General features: G+C 48.2%; 1 protein-coding gene across 3 annotated transcripts in view; it reads right to left on the bottom strand.

Annotated features, from left to right (window-relative positions):
- Positions 1-378: 378 nt before the first annotated feature.
- The window catches only part of MYO1C (myosin IC), a 48,589-nt gene continuing 29,960 nt past the window's right edge, over positions 379-19,007 (bottom strand). For all 3 annotated transcript variants that reach the window (XM_084219176.1, XM_084219178.1, XM_084219177.1), the window contains exons 2-32: positions 18,037-18,192; positions 17,326-17,441; positions 14,377-14,575; positions 13,359-13,439; positions 12,521-12,700; positions 12,234-12,332; positions 11,900-12,013; positions 11,375-11,446; positions 11,027-11,150; positions 10,737-10,815; positions 10,006-10,111; positions 9,621-9,701; positions 9,184-9,275; positions 8,540-8,634; positions 8,359-8,405; positions 8,054-8,134; positions 7,788-7,893; positions 7,195-7,312; positions 6,883-6,996; positions 6,643-6,719; positions 6,466-6,534; positions 6,169-6,253; positions 5,875-6,034; positions 5,074-5,157; positions 3,981-4,074; positions 3,814-3,869; positions 3,356-3,491; positions 2,897-2,967; positions 2,561-2,658; positions 2,287-2,386; positions 379-1,764 (exon numbers count right to left, since the gene is read on the bottom strand). In XM_084219176.1, coding sequence (XP_084075302.1) covers positions 1,738-1,764; positions 2,287-2,386; positions 2,561-2,658; positions 2,897-2,967; positions 3,356-3,491; positions 3,814-3,869; positions 3,981-4,074; positions 5,074-5,157; positions 5,875-6,034; positions 6,169-6,253; positions 6,466-6,534; positions 6,643-6,719; positions 6,883-6,996; positions 7,195-7,312; positions 7,788-7,893; positions 8,054-8,134; positions 8,359-8,405; positions 8,540-8,634; positions 9,184-9,275; positions 9,621-9,701; positions 10,006-10,111; positions 10,737-10,815; positions 11,027-11,150; positions 11,375-11,446; positions 11,900-12,013; positions 12,234-12,332; positions 12,521-12,700; positions 13,359-13,439; positions 14,377-14,575; positions 17,326-17,441; positions 18,037-18,162 — 3,087 coding nt within the window. In that variant the 5' untranslated portion in view covers positions 18,163-18,192 and the 3' untranslated portion in view covers positions 379-1,737. The remainder of the gene's footprint in view (positions 1,765-2,286; positions 2,387-2,560; positions 2,659-2,896; positions 2,968-3,355; positions 3,492-3,813; positions 3,870-3,980; positions 4,075-5,073; positions 5,158-5,874; positions 6,035-6,168; positions 6,254-6,465; positions 6,535-6,642; positions 6,720-6,882; positions 6,997-7,194; positions 7,313-7,787; positions 7,894-8,053; positions 8,135-8,358; positions 8,406-8,539; positions 8,635-9,183; positions 9,276-9,620; positions 9,702-10,005; positions 10,112-10,736; positions 10,816-11,026; positions 11,151-11,374; positions 11,447-11,899; positions 12,014-12,233; positions 12,333-12,520; positions 12,701-13,358; positions 13,440-14,376; positions 14,576-17,325; positions 17,442-18,036; positions 18,193-19,007) is intronic.

Genomic DNA, 19,007 nt, shown 5'->3' with positions numbered 1-19,007 from the left:
TTTAGAAGAATAACTTTCCTTTGTTGCTTGTACTAGGAAAAGTTGGAGGGGGAGAGAGCAGCAGGAACAGCCTTGTTCTTCAGACAGGAGCTAAGGAAGATTTGGTGTGAGCGTGAGTTGTGCTGCTGGCAGCAGCCCTTTTATCCAGTCTTTCCCTGTAGAAATCCCTGGGAAATGGTTGGTGAATTCTTCTCACCTGCTGGTCCAGTTCTCATCCATAGCTGGAGAGAAGGGACACAGGTTATCTGCTCTGCTGGGATAACCTGCTCTTTGGAATGGACACAGAGCGGGGGGTGGGGTCAGCCTCCCCCTAAGCCATGTAAGGAAACAGCACCAAAGACAAGAGGGTTGTTTTTTGTAAAAATTTATTCAGCGTAGTCTGGCAGAGGTTATACACCAACATCTGCAGCGTGCTCTGAGCACATCTGGGGATGGCCTGCAGTGTATCCCACATTCCAGCCAGGAGCAGGGCTGGATAATGGCATTGTGTCAGGAGCCAGAGCAGGAGAGGGAGAGCTGAGGCTGTAAGAGAGGCAGCAGTGGGGGAGAGGCATTCAGGGCTGACTGTGGCTGCAGCAGGATGGAGGGGAAGGGTGTCTAAGGCAAGTAGGGCACGATGCACAGGCTGGGCTGTGGAGCTGTGCCATGGATGCAGCAGGAATTCCCCATGCAGCCCTGCACCCTGCAGCTGTTTGGATTAAAGGAAGGTGCTCAGGAGGAGCCTGTGCTGCAGCCAGCACCCAAGCCCTGTGTCCCTGGAGCTGTGGGGCAGCAGCTGTGCCCAGCCCTCCCTGGTAAGGCAGCACCGAGGCACTGGTATAAATACTGTGGGAATCAGACTTCCAGTTATGGAACAAGAGGAAAAGCCATTTTTCCTGAAGTGTTGCTCTGAGCCTGCGGAGCTGTGTGGGGAAGGGGCAGTGGGGACTCCCAGACAGGGAAAGAAGGGTAGTGGGGGAAGCTCATGTTCATCCCATGGCCAGCCCAGAGCAGTGGTAACCTCTGCAGTTTGTATTACATTGTGTTTGTGTGGATATGAAAAATTCCTATGGTATAAAAATAGCAAGAAATGGGACAGCTGACTTCAAAAAAAGATAAAAGTCTCTGGCTCCTGATCAGTGAAGTTACATCATGGGTTTTTCAGGTTATACCTTGTAACCATAAACTAAAACCAACAAATTCTAAAACATAAAATTTCCACATCAACTCCATCTCTCGTAGTGCATCTCATCCTTGGCTATAAAGTATTTACAGGTTTTACTCATTTACACAATATGGCTTCACTATTATTTGTAACACAAAGCATTAAAACATCTCCGAGCAAAATTCTTCATAAAACATTCTGAATACAGAGTTTGGCATTTCAGTGATTTGGCTGAGAAAGCAGCAGAGTTACTTGTTTTCTGATTGTGCTTTTTTTTGGTGATGACAAGCACAAATTTTGGTCATTTCCATCAGGGCTTAAACTCTTCCTCCAAGCCCAGCTGAAGGTCCCGAGCTGTGGTTGCAGGGATGCTGTGCTGGACCTCCTGTTCAGTCAGGGAAGGAAGAGAGGAGAAGGCCTTTGTCTGGGACTTTGAGAGTAAGACAAGAGAGCAGGGATGTATTTTGTGGTTGTTCTGAAAGTGCAGGTCTTTGGTAGTAACAGAAAGAGCAAAGCAAGGAAGGGGAGGTTTGCTGGGAGCAATGTTCAGCCAATTCCGTGGAGGGGAGGGTCCTGGAGCAGGGAATTTTTCATCATCGGGAATTCAACCGAGGAGCAACCTGCAGGAGGAGGACAGGTTTGAAAGTGTGTTCAGAATGCTGCAGAAGTTTTAATTCCTGAACATGCTGAGGCTTCTGTGAGGGGCAGCCCTCTGGTCCTCATGGGAGCTCTCAGCTCTGCTGGAAGGAGTGTCAGTGCAGTCTGGATTTGTGCTGGATTTATTTCTGAATTAGCTGGGGTCTTAAACAGAGCATAAAGGAGCTGTGGGGCTGATCTGACTGCCAGGATCACCACAAACAAGCCGAGAAGGGGAGAAAATTTTGTTTGTGTTCTTAAATGTATCTAAAATTTTATTTGCTATGAAGTAAATGAATCTTGGGAGGTGGAAATAAAAAGTGAGGACGGTTGCTGAGTGTGAGTTTGGCAGCCCCTGAGGGCTGCAGGAGCCCTGTGCCCAGCTCCAACTAGGGGAAAGGCTGGGATAGCAGGGCACTGCCATTGGCAGGAACATCCCATGGCCTGTGTCCCATGTCAGAGGGCTGGTTTGGATCCAGGGTAAGTGATCCCCAGCCCACACTCACCACTGTTAGATGCCCGTTCTTGGCTTTGGCTATGAGTAGTTCTGATCCCGAGATGAAGTCGATGATCCCTTCTTTGCCTTGTCCCACTGTGAACTTTATGCTGTGAAGAGCAAAGGGTGAGAACAGCCCTGGTGAGCATGTGGGACTTTCCAGGAGCTGGGTGTTAACAGAGCTGCAGCAGATGTGCTCTGGAGCCTTGGCTGGGGTGGACTGGGTACATTTGGGTGGGGTACAGGAAGAAGCAGAGCTGAGGCAGGGCCCTGGTGTCACTCACCTGCCCTGGTTGATGTTGACATTGTTGATTTTGTTGGCCAGAATGGCTGTTTTTGTCAGTGTCTCAATCACATGGTCACTCTGCAGGACAACATCACCCTGGGAGGAGAGCCCATGCTTTAGGATCGTGGCTTTGGTGTCACTGCACCAAAACTACCCTACTGTAAGGGACAGGGACAGCACCAGAGGGGGCAAAAAAGCACTGCTGAGCCCCAGCAGTGAACACAGGGAAATACCAGTGAAAGAGCTGGCACAGAGTCACATCCCTGTCACTTTGTCACCCCCTCCTCCCAGCTGGATGTGCTCCCTGGAGGAGGGAGGGATGAGCCCCCAGTACCTTCTGCTTGTTGTCCTCACAGTGCACGTGCAGCACAAACAAGTTGTCGCTCAGGCTGCTGACAGAGATGCCTGGAGAGAGACAGGAGCATCACTGCACTGCCTGGACTGGGGAGGGCTCACAGCCTCCAGGAATGCAGCAGCTGTTCCCACCCATCACACTGGGAGGCTGCAGGGGGCTGAGGGGACAGGCTTCAGCCCGAGGCTGCAGGGCCCACACTGCAGCAGGGTCGGCAGTTCCCCCCACCCCCTTCTCCCCATCAGATACTCCAAGGGCCAAAAGCTACAGCAGTGGCTCAGGCAGCTGCTGTGCAGGAATGGTGCAACTCCCCCATGGCCAGACTCTGCAACTGGGAAATCACTCAGGGAGGGTTGAGGGAGACTAATTGAGTCATTTTGGTGACATTTTATGGAGCTTCATTCTAGAAAAAGCCCAGCCCCATCCCTGTGCCATTCCCACCTGTCAGGTTGGAGTAGTCAATGCGCTGCTTGATCTTGGACTCCTCCACCACGATGGCCGAGCTCTGGGTGAGCAGCAGCTGCCGTGCCCTTGCCTTGTAGCCCTTCCTGTCGTACTTGACCACGGGCACTGCATACTGAAACACGAGTGAGCAGGGCCAGAGCCCACCTGGGGCACTGCCAGCCCCCAGCAGGCACCAACAAGGGCTTGGGAAACCAGGAATGCAGGAAATCCTCTGTGCCAGAACTTCCTCGCTGCCCCAGAGCAGCTCTGGACACACCCTGGTGGCTGCCCTGCCTGGGGCCTGGGACACCCAGGTTTGGTGACACTCGGTGTTTCCCCCTTCCCCTCCAGCTGTAACCCATTCAATTCTTAATTGCCATCATTAAACTGCCCAAATCTCCATTTGGCCTCCTGCAAAATAACTGGGAGCTTGACAAAAGCTTGACATCTCTCACCTTAAGTGCTTCATTTTCTAATGCCTGAAGGACTTTAGCATTTATTTCTTCTCTACCTGTATTAAAACCAAAGAGGTGGAGGGGTTCAGAAAGGAATTTCCAGCAAGAAGAGAATTCATTAATTCCCCCCTTCCCTCCTCCTGTTACACTTGGCAGCCCCCACTCACCCAGTCGAGTGTTGATGAAGAGCCTGGGAACACTCTGAGGATAATTGTCTTTTTTACCCTTGAATATCTCACTGGCAATTACTTTTTGTTCCAACTGCAAGGACAAAAGAAGTGTTCTTATTTAGTATAATACTTCTCCTCATTAAAAAGATAAGTCTGTGTTAGAAGAGATGTTCCCTTTGTGGGTTTATTAGCAGTCATATTTTAGTTCCTGTTTGAATGAGGAGTCACCCTAAACTTTCAGTGCCTGGAGGTGGCTGCAGCCCCTGTCAGTGACCTGAGCCCTGGGCTTTGCGCCAAGAACAAACCAGGGACTGGGAAAGTGGGAAATCCCCCCTGCTGTACTGGGGGCCAAGGCTGTGACACAGGACAAGGCACCTGGGATGATTTACAGGGAAAATGGGGATAAAAGAGGCTCCTTATCAGTGAGTCTGGTTTGCTGGGGGAAAGCAGCTGCTGAGCTGAGTTAATCCCATGTCCCTAATCACAGGTTCAGCCTCTCATTCCAGGTGTCCATGCACTGCAGAAGGTGAGAGATGGTGCAATGATAAGCCTTCACGGCAGTTACAGCCAACCTCTCCTATTCTGTCTCTTCACTGAGCTGTTTTTTAATATAAAAACTCCCTCCCCCTACCTTTCCATGAGATGAATCAAATCTCAGTATCATTTTTATTCTTTTAGCTGCAACACAGCAGCTGAAATGGTTCCTGTAACTTCTCTGTTTGGAAAATGACTGGGTTTGTGTCTGCAGGATTCTTACTCTCTACTTTACATGGTACAGGAGGAATAATGCAGCTTCTTATATTTTTAGCTTCTATGGGCAGAGTAGCAGGGCTTTTCAATAGAGAAATTATGTGGGGGCTTGGCTCCATAGCCTGTTTAAATAGTATCTATTGAAATATGTATAGAATGGGGTCTCTTCTGTGCACATTCCAGGCTTTTAGTGCTGTGTGTCTAACCTAAAACCAGATCAGTGCCACTGTTCCTGTGGCACCCCAGAAAGCAGAAATTCACAGCCCCCCAGCTCCCCTCAGCTGCTCCTCTGCTCCTTTCCCTGTGAGCTCTGCCCTGGGCAGTGTCAGGTGCCCTGTACCTGCTGCTTCCACTCGGGGCTGATCCTCTTGCAGTAGGTCCAGACCATGTTCTGCATGCAGAGCCTGCGCAGGAGCTGCGACGCCTGCGGGGAGCACGGCACAGGGGATGGTCAGAGCTGGGGACAAAGCCACAGGGACAGAGCCCCAACAGCCCAGAACCACTGACAAACCCCACAGGGACAAACACCCAACAGTCCAGATCACTGATAAACCCAAGAGGATGAAACTTGAGAGGGGCAAACCCAACAGGGACAAAGCCCAACAGCCCAGAACCACTGACAAACCCACAGGGGGGCACCAAGTAGGGACACACCCAACAGAGACACACCCAACAGCCCAGAACCACTCACAAACCCAACAGAGGAGCAGCAACTGCAGAAAATGCACTGCTGGCTTCAAAAGCTGTTTCCTGACCAAGAATTAAATAATAAGTAGTTGATTTTTTGCCTTTCTCTATGAGGGTTTGCCCTGGGACTTCTCCAGCTGCCTTAGAATGGGGAATAAACACCAGGATCCTTCCTCTCTGCACTGCTGTGCCCTTCCTTCCAGCTGTACCTTCAACCCAAACAATTCTTTGGATAAGGTAACTGAGATTTCTGCAATATTTTGTTTTGAGCAGATAAACCAATTCAAGCAGATGCAGGACAATAACAGTAACAGAGGGAACAGAATTTGTTTTAAAGAAAAATTGAAGTTCAGAAAAGCCCAAGAGGAAATGGTGTTGCAACAGCACCACACTCCAAGAAGCTGCAATCCTCTAGGCCTGGATTCCCCTCCCATATCCCAGGGCTCATTCCCACCTCACAGAGTGATGGGGGAGGAGTTGGCCATGATTTGTCCAAGACATTTTTTGGTAAGTTCCTCTTGAGGTTCATGAGGAAGGAGAATCGGATGTAATCCAGGAAATACTCGTTCTCTGGGCACCGCGGGTGGTTCCGGTAAATGAAGCCTTTAATGAACCTGGGGAGTGGAAAATATTGTTAGGAAATCTAAAAGGTCATCCAAAAAAACTCTGTAGTGACAAGAAAGTTTCTTTTTAGCATCTTATTGTTAAGGAATGTGATGTTTGAGGGCTTGGGCTGTTCTTCACACACCTCCTGATTGTCTCCACTGCCCATTTCCTCTTGGCAGCTTTTCGGCGTCCCAGGGTTCCCCTCCACCAGGACTGGATGGTGATGGCTAAAAATAACACAAAGATTTTGCATTAAGAGAGCTCCTTCACAAAACTGGCACCAAAAACGCTCAGGAAAACCCACTGTGGAAATAACCAGCTTCAGTGGGGCATGGGGGCAAGAATATTAATAATATGATACATGGGATAAATATCAGTAAAAGGATGGGAATTGTTGTGGAGCTACTGGGGGAACATCTCCCCTCTGTGTCTCTCATACCTGAGCGTTTCATGGTCAGGAATTTCTTCCGGCGGTAGAAACCTCTCCACGTCGCCTGCATTTTTGTGGCTGGAATTGCAGGAAAAGCAGCAATTTGCAACCGTGACCAAGCACATTTGGGCAGAAAAAGACTCAGCTTTTTAAAATAGAAATCCACTGCAAGTGTGAGTGCCTCACCCAGACTCTGTTTCCTCACTTCCAGAGCATCTTCTGTGGCAAACAAGGTCTTGGGAAAGCGGATAAAAATCTTTGTTCTGGAAATAGAAATGCGGAATTACATTTGGAGCAACTTGCTTTTGGCATCCCCTTTGGGCTCTGTAATCTTTCCCTCCCCCATTATCTAGAGAAGCTTCATTTCAAAGGGACAACAGGGACATGCAATGATTCATAACCTCAAACAGAGAACACAGAACTGACCGTCCCATTTTGTATTCTTCTGGTTTGTATCCAAGGTGCTTCACCAGCACAGCCACCCCATCGTGGGGCCGCCCATCCCACGTGGGCCACGTCTCTGGACACAGGGATTTGTACCTGGGAATTGGCAGGAGAGGAAATCTTAGGGAGAGAAGTGCAATCCAAGGAGGGAGAGGGGGCAAGGGAAGGGAGGGAGCCCAAGCTTCCCACCCCTCTAGGTGGTAAAGCTGCCCCTGTGCTGTTTAAAACAGCTCCCAACAGCAATGGGATGAAGCTCAGGGAGAGGGAGAGGACGGAATTCCAAAGCAGCCTCACCTCTGCAGGAACACCTCGTATTTCCTGCGGTAGGCGAAGCCGGCCCTGCGCACGCGGAGGTTCTCCATCAGCCCCAGGTACTTCACCTGGTGGCGGATCAGGACTTCATCAAATCGGTCTTGGCAGGGCATGGAAAGGGACAAACACAATCAGGGCCCAGCTGGGCCTTGCTCCAGAGAAGGGGAATGTTCAGCTCTGCTTGTATCTCACAGGGTAACTTCAATGAATCCTCACAGCACAAGTCCCACACAGTTTTGTCTCCTGCCTTCCCCCCTCCCATCCCTTTTTAATTATTTTTATTTAGCTCCAAAATGAAGTTTTCCTTTGGGATGTTTTATGCATAGAGGAGCCAAAACTGAGGGAGAATAAGGTAATTAGAATGAATTTACACAGGTGAATAACTCTTTACTATACACCCACCTTCCCCTACCCAAGAGCAGCGCTCCCACTGTGATTCCTGGCTGCTGGCACTGCCACCCCCTCCCTACAGAAGCTCAGGCACAGCCCCAGAATGACCCCAAAATCTTCATTTGGCTCCATTCTGTGCCTCCCTGATTGGGATGCAGTGCTCTGCCTCTGTCCCAGGGCCATACCAGCCTGTTTGGCATCATTGGGTTTCATGCAGCGAATGTAGGAGGGTTCTTTGGACATCAGGATTTCCATGAGTTTGGAGAGGCTGTTTTTGAACTGAGTTGCTGCCTAGGAGAAAAAAAAGAATATTGCACATGAAGGGATGACTTGGAGCTGGCTACAAACCAGCAGAATACAGTGTCAGGGCTTTGCATTCAGATCATGTCAGAGAGTTCATGTTTCAAAAAGAGGGAACAGCCACAGTCCCCTCCAGCTCTCGAGTTCTCACCGTTTCAGGTCTCTTTTTGTCCGTCAGCTCTGTCCTATCGAAGCACTGGTTTATGATGGGGTTCTCTGAGTTGCACATGGTCTGCAGAGAGAGATGTTTTCAGAGATGAAGTACAGAGAACTACCAGAGAAACCTGAGGACAAAACTATTTACAATAACAAAATGAGCACTGGGATCTCAATCAGTCTTTTCAGAGCGCAGCCCTGTGGACACACAGCCTCCAGGTGGAGTCTGGAAGAATCCTTTCCCTCAGGTGCCGCTTCATTTGAAACCCAGCTCCTGGAAACTCCTCTCTCCACACTCACCTCCTTCAGGTTCCGGAAGAGAAGGTCGTTGTTTTTATCTAGAAAGCCTGGAAGAAAAACAAACCACTCAGGCTGTTCCATTGGGACTTCAAGGCAGGGATTTGAGATTTGAAATTAATCTGGTTGATCAAGTGATGGGGGGGTGTATTTAAGGCCCAGATTTTTGGTTTTTCTGTGTTACCTGCAACACTGTAGGTGACATCCCCGGCGTAGTGCGAGAGCCGGAACTCCTCCCGCCCCAGCGACTTGCGCGTCTTCTGGTCAGCGAGTTTGTGCCTGGGGAGGGAGCAAAAACCTTCAGGAGAAACAAAATCCTGCAGGATTCACTTCAAAAAGCACCAGGACATTCAGTTCTGGAGCAGGACTGTGCAGCAGTGAGCAAGGAATGCAAATTGGACTTGGGGATTTTCAGGTAAATGAAGTTATCAACCAGCACATCATAGAAGTGTCATGAAATGTATTTATGTTTAATTAAATGGGAATTTCAGTGATCCTGGCAGATTGCTTCTGTGTGCACATAACATGTAGACATCCTAAACTGAGCATTCAGAACAAAAGCAGAACATTCAGAATAAACAGACATTTGGAGCTCCAAAACTGAAGTAAACAATCTGCAAGGTGAGAGGTGAGTCAGTAACAAGAGTTTTGTTGCCCCTATTGCATTCTGAAGCTCAGTCAGACACTTCGTGTTGACAACCTACTTTATATTATCTTAAATATCAATCAAATCTCTCTGGAAAGGAAAATTATCATCTTTTATGTGGGACCCAGCACAGTGAGGATGCTATTCACACACTGGAACCCCTCAGCTGAGGGAACACTCACGTGAGAAAATGAGGGTGGTTCTTCACAGTCTCCTCCAGTTTCTCCAAGAATGTTGTGTCTGTGGCATCCCCAGGTCTCAGACACTCCTCATCCTACAAACACACAAATTCCAGGGATTTCTGGGCTCTGGCTCACTGAAACTCTCCTCCAGTTTGGCCTTCCCACAGATAAACAACTTTTAGCTCAATAAATGAAGAATTCTTGAGCTGAGAAGGAAAATATTTCCCTCCTTCCAGACTGCCTGGATTGGGAGCTGCTTTCCCCAGAGCCCATGGAGATGATGCAATGACTTTTAATGGTGTCACTGTTCAGTGTATTATTGCTCTTCCCACCTACTCAAACACTTCCAACATAAACTGATTTTCTCCCATGTTTTCCCCCTTGTTTTCCACTACACTGCCCGAAATTTTTCATTCAAAAATATGTTTTCAACTCACCAAAATAGAAATTATGCCTTTGAATTTCTCTTCCACCAAATCACAAATTATTTTGTTATTGAAATACTGAACTGGTTCCCACTGCAAAGACAAAAAATCACACTTAGGTGAAAACAACTCTAGACTGGAAAAGAAATGTAAATTTCAGAACTTTTCAGAGAACATATGATTTAAACAATCTTTCTGTCAAAGCTTTTTCACTCATCACCTTTGTTTTCCTAACATTGCCTTTATTAAAAGCTTGGGATGGCATTACTCACTTCCAGCTGTCTCAAACAGTTACCAGGGTTTCCAAAAGAAGGGAAAAAGGAAAGTTCTTTAATTCCTTGGTTTGGAGCTCCTGGCAGGATCTGTGCAAGGAGAGGGAAGGGATTTGGGCTCTTACCGCGATGCCCTCGGACTCGTACTCCTCCTGCTCTGACTTCAGGGTCAGCTCTATGAAGAGCTGCTGCAACTTTTCATTGCAATAATTAATACAAAACTGCTCAAAGCTGCAAAGAAAAATCAGAAAAATAATCACTGTTTGTACAGAAGGAGGTATAAACAGTGGGAGCAGCAGGGATACAGCGAATCGAGAGAAATAGTTTTGTGAAGTGTTTATTTACTGACTGCATGCATTTAGTAAATTTATTATTTAGGGAAACTCAAAGAGTTCCAGAAGGAGGGAAAAATGGACATGAAGAATGGAATATGGAAGAGCACAAAAACCTTGAATAAAGGCCCACTAACACTGCAAATTTGAGAGTCTTGGTTCAGTGCTACCTGCCAGGGAGGTTCCAGACTCTGCCAGTCCCATCCCTGGTTTGTCACCACCATGGGAAGGTGCCACAACAGCCACCCCTGGGCTGGAGAGCTGGACAAAGGCACAGCTCAAGGTAAGGCATGAATACACCCAAAACCCAACAGTTTCTTTAAAATACCAGCACCATTAATAGCTGTAAATGCTAATTATTAGCTGGATGTTGTGTTAGAAGCCCTGTGATTGGCAGTTTTTCAACTGATGTCCTGACATTTAAATGCCACCTCTTATACTAAGAGGTGTAATAAAGCCTTGTTTCACAAGGGAGAAAAACACCATAAACTGAACAATGTGACTCAGAATTTATCAAAACAAACCTGTTGTGCTGGAAAACCTCAAACCCATAGATGTCCAGCAATCCTAGAACTGTTGTACTTCTCCAGCCTGGAAACTTCTCTTCCTGCAACAGAGCAGAAAACAAATGTAGGTATTTGCTCACAGCTATGATCCTTCCCTGCATCTCCATCATCAAAACCCAGCCTTTACTGGGATCAGATTAATTACAAATTAATTTAGAAATTACTGAAAGCATGGAACTTGCTTTGAGGCTGAAAGATCTGGAAAGTGCAGTCACTTTTGGCCGGATCTCAACAAGCAGAGGGTTCACTTGCCTTGTAAGCCAGGGATTTGTTGACCTTGCTGACCAGCCAGGAGAAGGTGCGGCCGTAGACGGCCTTGGCGAGGGCATCCCTGGCATAGGCTGCCTGCTCCAGGTTCAGGGGACTCACCAGCTGCAGGCAGAGCAGAGAAAACCACTCAGCAGCCCCCAAACCAAGGGATCCCTTTTTCTGCCTCATCATCACTCAACAGCCACTCAAAGCATCCTGCTCGTGGCTGAACAGTCCCCAGTGGGACCCCTGCAGCGCCAACCTCCTGAGAGGCGATGAGGGAGCTGCTGGCAGAGCTGATTCATGGAATCCCCTTGGCCTCCCAAATCCCCAGGGCCTGTTCTTACCTCCTCCCCTTTTGCTATGATCTTCTTGTGGATCAGTGCATCACGAAGAACTGAGCCATCCACTGCCAGCAGCTGCATGCAGGATAGTCAATTTATGGAGCTGTACATTTCATTTTCCTAAAATCCAGCCCAGTGAAACAACCCTTTATTTCCCACTCATATCAATCCCTCCCTTCCCTCCTTTCTGGCAGGGATGTGAGCTAACAAATGAATTGGCTGGAAGGAGGTGACCAAGCCAAGGCACAACGTTGGTTCTTGCTTTAAAACTCTTCCCCAGAGTCTGTTCCTACCTCACTGCCCAAAGGTGGAAACCTCAAGGCAGGGGTGGATCAGCTGGTAAATAGAGAAGTTGTCCATAAAATGGGTTTGATGATAATATTTGCATTCTGTTTAGGTCAAATTAAAGTTAAATTTATGAGAACTTCTAAATCACAGTCTAAAAACGTATAATGTTATTAAGCTCAAAGTAAGGAATCCTCCACAATTCACCTTTCCTGTAATATCTCCCTCACTGCTGGTACTCACCCTGGCCAGGTATTTAATCTGATTCTCTGTAGTGACCTGAGCATTCCCCTGCTCATCAGCAGCAAACTGGACATTCCCCAGGTGCAGGACACTGGCCACAATGCTCAGCAAATCCTGCATGGGAGCAAGAGGCAGAGATCAGGATGATGGAATGAACACAGAGCAAGGTTTTGTGTTAATTCACTTTTTAGGAGAGCATTTTATATCTTTTTCAGGATTTTTGTGGGGAATACATTCACTCTGATTTGATTCACTGATTTCAATCAATCAGAAATCCTAAATCAAAGCAGAAAAAATCCTTTAAAGTAGGAAAATCTGTGCTGCTAAACCTCACCTCCACCTCACTGTCATTGAAGCCAATAACAGACAGGGCTTTCCTCATGATCTTCCACTCATTTTTGTCATTTATGGAACTGACCCTTGCACAGTGACCCTAAAAAGACACAGCTTGATATAAATAATAATCAACAAAGATACATTATCCATGCTCAATGCATTGTGCTTCTTTTTACAGCAGTCACCTCAGAGTTATTTCTGAAGTGAGGGAAGGAAATTACAAAGTCAATTGGAGATATCCCAACCTTGTAATATAATATTTTAAGAATTATAGTTAATGATCACCTTTACTAAATAGTGATACTGCTGTGGGTTCTTCTCAAGGCCCAGCCTCCTCAGCAGGTCCTCCTCCCCTCCCTCCAGCAGCTGGTAGAAGATGTGGAAGTTCCTCTCGCCGTGGTTCTGGTGCACAACTCGGGATTTCTCCAGGAGGTAGTTCAAGATGTGGCCCCCAACAGGAGCCCCCTAAACCAAATCAGACACGTGGAAAGAGTTCATCAACACAGAGGAAAATGTTTCTGCTTCTTCATTGTCTGTTCAAAGACAAGATCTGAAGCAAAAGCCCACAAAAACAAAAGAATGATCTGTCATTCTGTGCCACGAGCTCTATTTCAGCATGGTGGTGATCTGAGTGCTAAAATTCCTTCTGGGAATGCACCAAAAAGGGAAAACACCAAAACTGAGTGTGGAGGGATTAAAGGAGACCTGGAGGATGGCAGTGCTGAGCTCCTCAGCCCCTGCACTGTGTCCACCTTGCTGGTGTGGGTCACTTGGGATCAGAGTGGGCACAAACTCAGTTACTCAGCACAGGGATTATCTTCAGATCTCTCAGCTGATTTATGTGGATTTACCTGGGGAGTATCCACTGGCACAGAGCACTAGAAATAAAATACCCCAGAAATAAAAGGGTTTGATCTCAGTGTCTCCCTGTACAGAGAAACAAGGAAGGAATGAACGGAGAGTGAGTATCATAAAACCCTCTGGACCCAAACTTTGCGACCACAAGCTCTGCTTAGGCTGTCACCAAGGACATAAAAAGCACTCACTACACACACAACACAGGAACACAGAGAACTCCTGTAACTGGGACCAGTCCTGACATATAAAGCAGATTCCAAGTTACCCTGTAATCAAACTGCACATCCATGTACTTCCCAAACCGACTGGAGTTGTCATTCCGAAGGGTTTTTGCATTTCCAAAGGCCTGAAATGAAAATGATGAGAGAAAATGAAATGAGTACCAAGTCAGATTATTTATAAACACTTGGGTGAAGCTGTCAGTTATTTATTTACAGCCCAGGACTTTCCTTCCTGGAAACCCAGAAGGAAACAGATTTCTCCCGGAATTCTAAGGCTGATCTTTACACCCTGTGCAAGCAGTGCAGATGGAACATCCTCTGAAAACACTTCCACCCCCCTGCAAGTTGATTTTAATGCCAATCCACTGCTGACAACAAATGTCATGTTTGACAGCCTTTCCCTCTGTCCCCACAGCCATTGGTCACAGCTCACTGCCAGATGGGCTGCAGGGCTTCTGCTGCTGGGAGCTCACCTTTCCTGGGACACAGGGCACAGGGACACAGGGACATCTCAGGGCACAGGGACACAGGGATAAAGGGCATAGGGAAACAGGGACATCTCAGGGCACAGGAAAACAGGGCACAGGGACATCTCAGGGTACAGGGAAATGGCACAGGGGTACAGGGCACAGGGAAAAAGGGCACAGGGACATGATACAGGGATATAGGGATACAGGGACTCAGGGACATCTCAGGGCACAGGGACACGTGGATACAGAGCCATCTCAGGGCACAGGGAGATCTCAGGGCACTGCACACAGCCAGGGCTCGACACTAGAGGACACCACAGCACCAGAAAACGAGCCCAGCCTGTGTGAGCTGCCCACTGGGCTGTGTCCCTTGGCAGAGTCCTGCAGTGACCCAAAGCTCTTCCCACACCAAATCCCCTCCGTCCCCAAGCCCCATCCGTGCCACAGCTGCTCCTGGCAGGCTGGGAAGGGCCAGGAGGGAATTAGGGGGCCGGGAATCGGAGGGATTCCCTGGTGATGTGCCCACAGGCATTTCCAGGACGCGCTGTGTCACCGCTGTCCCCAGGGCCAGCACCCCGTGGTTGGGAGGTACCTCCAGGACGGGGTTGGACTGCAGCAGCCGGTCCTTGACGGTCTCGACCTGCTGGCTGGCGGGGCAGGTGACAGCGTAGTACTGCAGGATCTTCTTGGTGGCCTCGGTTTTGCCGGCGCCGCTCTCGCCGGAGATGAGGATGCACTGGTCCCTCCTCTCGGTGCGCAGCGAGCGGTACGAGTTGTCTGCGATGGCGTAGCTGGGAGGGGACAGCCGGGATCAGCGGGTGTGCCCCAGAAATCCCGGCTGAGACATCCCCCAGAGCAGCCCCAGGCCATGGGCTGGGTGAGATCACAGCTCTGGTGACAGCACAGGACAGCACTGACACCTCTGCTCACACCTCGGCCACCGAGCCAGGCTTCTGCAGGGTCGTGACACAAACCCGCAGATTCTTTGAGACTGTTCTTTTGAGGTTTTTTCCCTGACAAAAATAGGTAAAAGTCGACTAAATTGTGCAGAACTGGCTTTTCTAAATATAAATGGTCTCTCAACATCATGATCTCTCTCTTTCTGTCCCGGTCCCACGGGGCAGAAAAGTTTTACACTCAGGAAACACCTCATTCTCCACTGGTATTTTTTCTTGCTTGTCTTCTAAGTGACAACACATTCAGAAGGTCACAACAGAATTTTGCTGCCTGAGCTTCTCTTGGATGGTGGGAAAAGCTGGAAAAGCCACCACAGATTAAGGAGCATCCTGCAGGTCCCCTCTGCCCCAAACACCAGGCACTTCCTCTGCCTGCACAGTCTGGCTCTGCCCTTCTGCTTCCTCCTTTGCTGCTTTTTCTTTCATTTCTCTGTTGAGAGCAGACAGGATCTCACATCCAGTCAGTCACACACGCTCCCACAGGACCAGAGAGCAGCAGGGGATGAGTGACAATGGTGACAACTGCTCAGGGGGACAGGAAAGGACAAGCTCCCTAACACCATTTTCAGCTCTCACGTGTGGTGAGCAAGCAGATATCCTTTCTTCTCTGCCTTCTTCACACACCTCACAACATCTTAGTAGCTTGGCTTTGTAAATTTTCCTTTTTTTTCCTTTTTTTTTTTTTTTTAAGGTCTCCTGCTGTGCCATTAATTAGAAGTAATCACACCAAAATAACAGCAGTGGCCTTCTCCAGTCTATTAATACTTGGTGCTAAGGCAACACCAATGAGCTCCCTTGGCAACACAACTCACCCCACAAAATACATCATGTCCCTCTCTTCCCATCCAGATTCTGCCTCTGGAGTCTTTTGGAGAACAGCTGAATAAATGCAGATTTAATTTGGATTTGAAGAATCCAAATTAAGGCCCCTGTGCCTTCATGGCCCCAAGAGCTGCAGGCAGGCACAGACAGAACCACAGAAATAAAGATGTTTATGGTCCCATTTGCAGGCCATAAACAGGACAGGATGTGACAGATCTCTGGGAATATGCTGGGTTCCAAGCCCATAGGGATAACTTTCCTCCTCTGAGTGTGATGCACTTCCCAGAAAACCCAGCTGAACTATCTGACACTGGAATGGAGATCTGGAAGTGTTTTGGCTTTCTAGAGTCAGTTTAGAAGAGAAGAGGAAAAAAGATGAGTTAGTGGAAAAGGAGAAACCCAGAGCACCATACTGCAGATGGAGCATTTTGTTGCTCCTCAGATGATTTTAAATGCATATATAATCAAATAATGCAATAAAATAATCAAATAATGCAATGGAACAGCAAAAACAGTCTGCAAAATATTCTGTTCTCCCAGTGGGAGCAGCAGTACCCAGGACCACAATTCCCCAGGGCTCACTTATGAGCTGCACATTTTATAGTTTCTGAAGGGACTTGTTAAAAGGAAAGAAAGCCTAGGAAATAATCAGCCACAGTGTGATTTAAGTGGAATTAAAGCACATCTGCTCAGGGCTCTGTGCTATCCATGAGCATTGTCATCATCCTGTACCTACTGCACACTTAAAAACAGAGCCACAGCCCCAAGGATTTTCCAGAGAATCCCAAAATTCCCATCAAAGGGCACAGAAGCCCTTCCCTGACCACAGGCAAAGGGAACTGAGCAGGATTGAATGCAGGGGTTTTCAGGTTTAATTCTCCCCCATCTGGGTTCACACAGTAAAAATCATATTTTTGTCCTAACAAATCCAACTTGAAGTGCTGAGACTTTCCCAAGTAATGGTGTTTCTCCCCCTCTCTGGGCTTGCAGCACATTCTGGTTTGTTTACTCTCCTGGGCTGTGTGCCAGCAATAAGAAACAACCCAAATAGTTTGTTCAAAAATAATATCATTTACTCTTCCAAGATCTCTTTAGAAAAAAAAAACCCAACAAAACACAACATAAAAAATCCTCCAAGAGGTGCTCAGAATTTGGCCTTTAGTCCTGAAGAAAAACCATTTTGAAGCCATGTGGCCTCAGCTCTCAGTCATCTTTTTCTTTCTGTCTGACAAAAAAATTTAAACGCTTTCAAAAATAACTTTAAACCTCAAACTTTTTTTTTTTTTTAATGGGAAATTGGGAATGCTCACCAAGCCAGACCATGTAAATAAATACATTCCTTGTTCCAACAGGCTGATGGTATCTTAGCAACAAGGGAAATACCAGATAAATATTGGTCAGGCAGTACCAGCAGAGGTAGGAAAGAAACCCCCACACGGCAGAAACTCTTTCCCCTACTTAGCCCCGGACACAGAGACCCCAAATAACCCTGGAACAATGAACTCCTGTCCTGCCAGGGCTGGGTAAGCAACTCTGTTCTGCAGCCAGGAAGGAACCAACTCCCTTTCCAAATACTGCTCTTGCAAAGGCAACTCATCCTCTTTGGAGAGAGGAACAGGAATAGAAAGAGCCTCACACCACACCCTCAGAGGATCCTCTCTGTCCCTTGGACTTGCAGCTGGGACAGGGCAAAGTCCTGTTTGCCTCTTTTGACGTGTCCCAGCTGGGTGGGAGTGACCAAACCTGCACTGGCACCCACTCACAGGTGAGGAGAGACTTCGTAGAAGCTGACGCCGCGGTACCGCTCCATGTTCTGCTTGGTGTAGATTTCCAGTTCCTTGTAGGGATTCACAGACACCAGCACAGAGCCAATGTAGGTCTGGAAAACAGAACAGAAAGCAGGGAGCTTACAGGAGGTGTGGAGGCAGAGCCCAGGTGTCTCTGGAGGATGGACACCCATCCTGGTGGGCTGGGGATGCTGCTGAAGGCTTCCAAGCAGGCCAAGGGTGCTGAGGAAGAGAACTCAGCTCTGGGAAAGTGACACTGCTGGAGCTGTGCCAGCCATGTTATCCTGGCTGGGTAAAAAGCACCTCAAAAGGTTTTAGGGTTTCCAACAAGCCACAATACTGGGTTATTTCTGATATACATTTAGGATTGAGGTCAAGTCTGGGTTGGTGGAAGTGAGTGAATTCAGGAGATGGAAAAATGTGGTGGGAGTTGGATTTTCAGTGCTGTCAATGCCACCAGATCTCAATAGGGGCACTGCAGTGAGTCCCTACACCCATGAAATGGGTGCTCCTGGCACAAGGGTGCTCCTGGCACAAGGGTGCTCCTGGCACAAGCCCCCACGGCCTGTGTGAGCTGCCACCAGCGCCCCCAAACCCCACTGCAGAGCAGAGCCGGCTCTGTCCCGTGCAGCAAACACACTCCAGGTCACTGAGGGCCGCCCTGGGCACTGTGCCCGTGCCACTCACATAGATCAGGTTCTCCTTGAAGCGTTTCCTCAGGTTCTCAATGAATGCAGCCTCGCTGGTGAAGTTCTCCAGCAGGACAAAGTCCTGCACGCCCACGCGGTCCCGCGCCGTCAGAGCGCTCTCCATGCTCAGCCGGATGCCGTTGGCTCCCAACCCCTGCAGCCAAAAAAGCACAGGGAAGATGGGACGGCTGTGGGTTTGCAGGCACTTCCCTGAGTCCACAAGAACCACAGTTACCCTTGGATAACCGTATTAAAATGAAATATTAAAGTGGGATATTAAAATAACCCCACTGATGCTGCTGAAAGCAGCGATTATAACACTTCATCAGTTGTCTGCTCTAATTGCTTTGAGGGAAGACAAGCCAGCATTAGGGAGAAGTTACTGCTAGATTTCCAATAACTTCAACTGAAGACACAAACATTTGATAAAGAGAATAAAACTGGGATTTCCTTTCCCAGGAATCCTTTAGCAGGAGGGAGACTGAAATGTGTTCTCTCCTGTCTCTGATTTCACAACGGGAAGCTGTTTCGAGGTAAGGAATCTTTTATGACTAATGATGATTCATCTCAGAAGCAAAGAGCTTCACATTGCTGACCAATTTAAAAGCTTTAGCAAGGCACCCAATGGGAAAATTCTGAGAAAATTGAGAAGAAATGAGAAAAGGGCATTTCTGCACCCACGCTGCTGAATTTAGCCCATGACACCGACGCGCATCGAGAGACTCCCAGCCCTGACCCTCCTTTAAAGGCTCCATTTCCAACCTGGTGAGGCTGAGACACAACCATCTGTGGAAAGCACTCATCTGCTGACTCCTGACTTCACTGTGAAGCAGGGAGGGGAAATCTGCACCCAGGGGTGACTCAGTGGCTGCCTGTGGGGAAATCTCTACTCAAGGGACAGAGATGGAGAAGATGAGAGGCACCACAGAAACCAGAGACATGAGAAACCACGTGTGACAGCCTCTGCCT

This window comes from Fringilla coelebs (genome assembly GCF_963513975.1).
Source record: "Fringilla coelebs genome assembly, chromosome: 20".
Taxonomy (NCBI): domain Eukaryota; kingdom Metazoa; phylum Chordata; class Aves; order Passeriformes; family Fringillidae; genus Fringilla; species Fringilla coelebs.
Note: the sequence above shows the minus strand (reverse complement) of the source record. Positions and strands in the feature narration are given on the sequence as shown.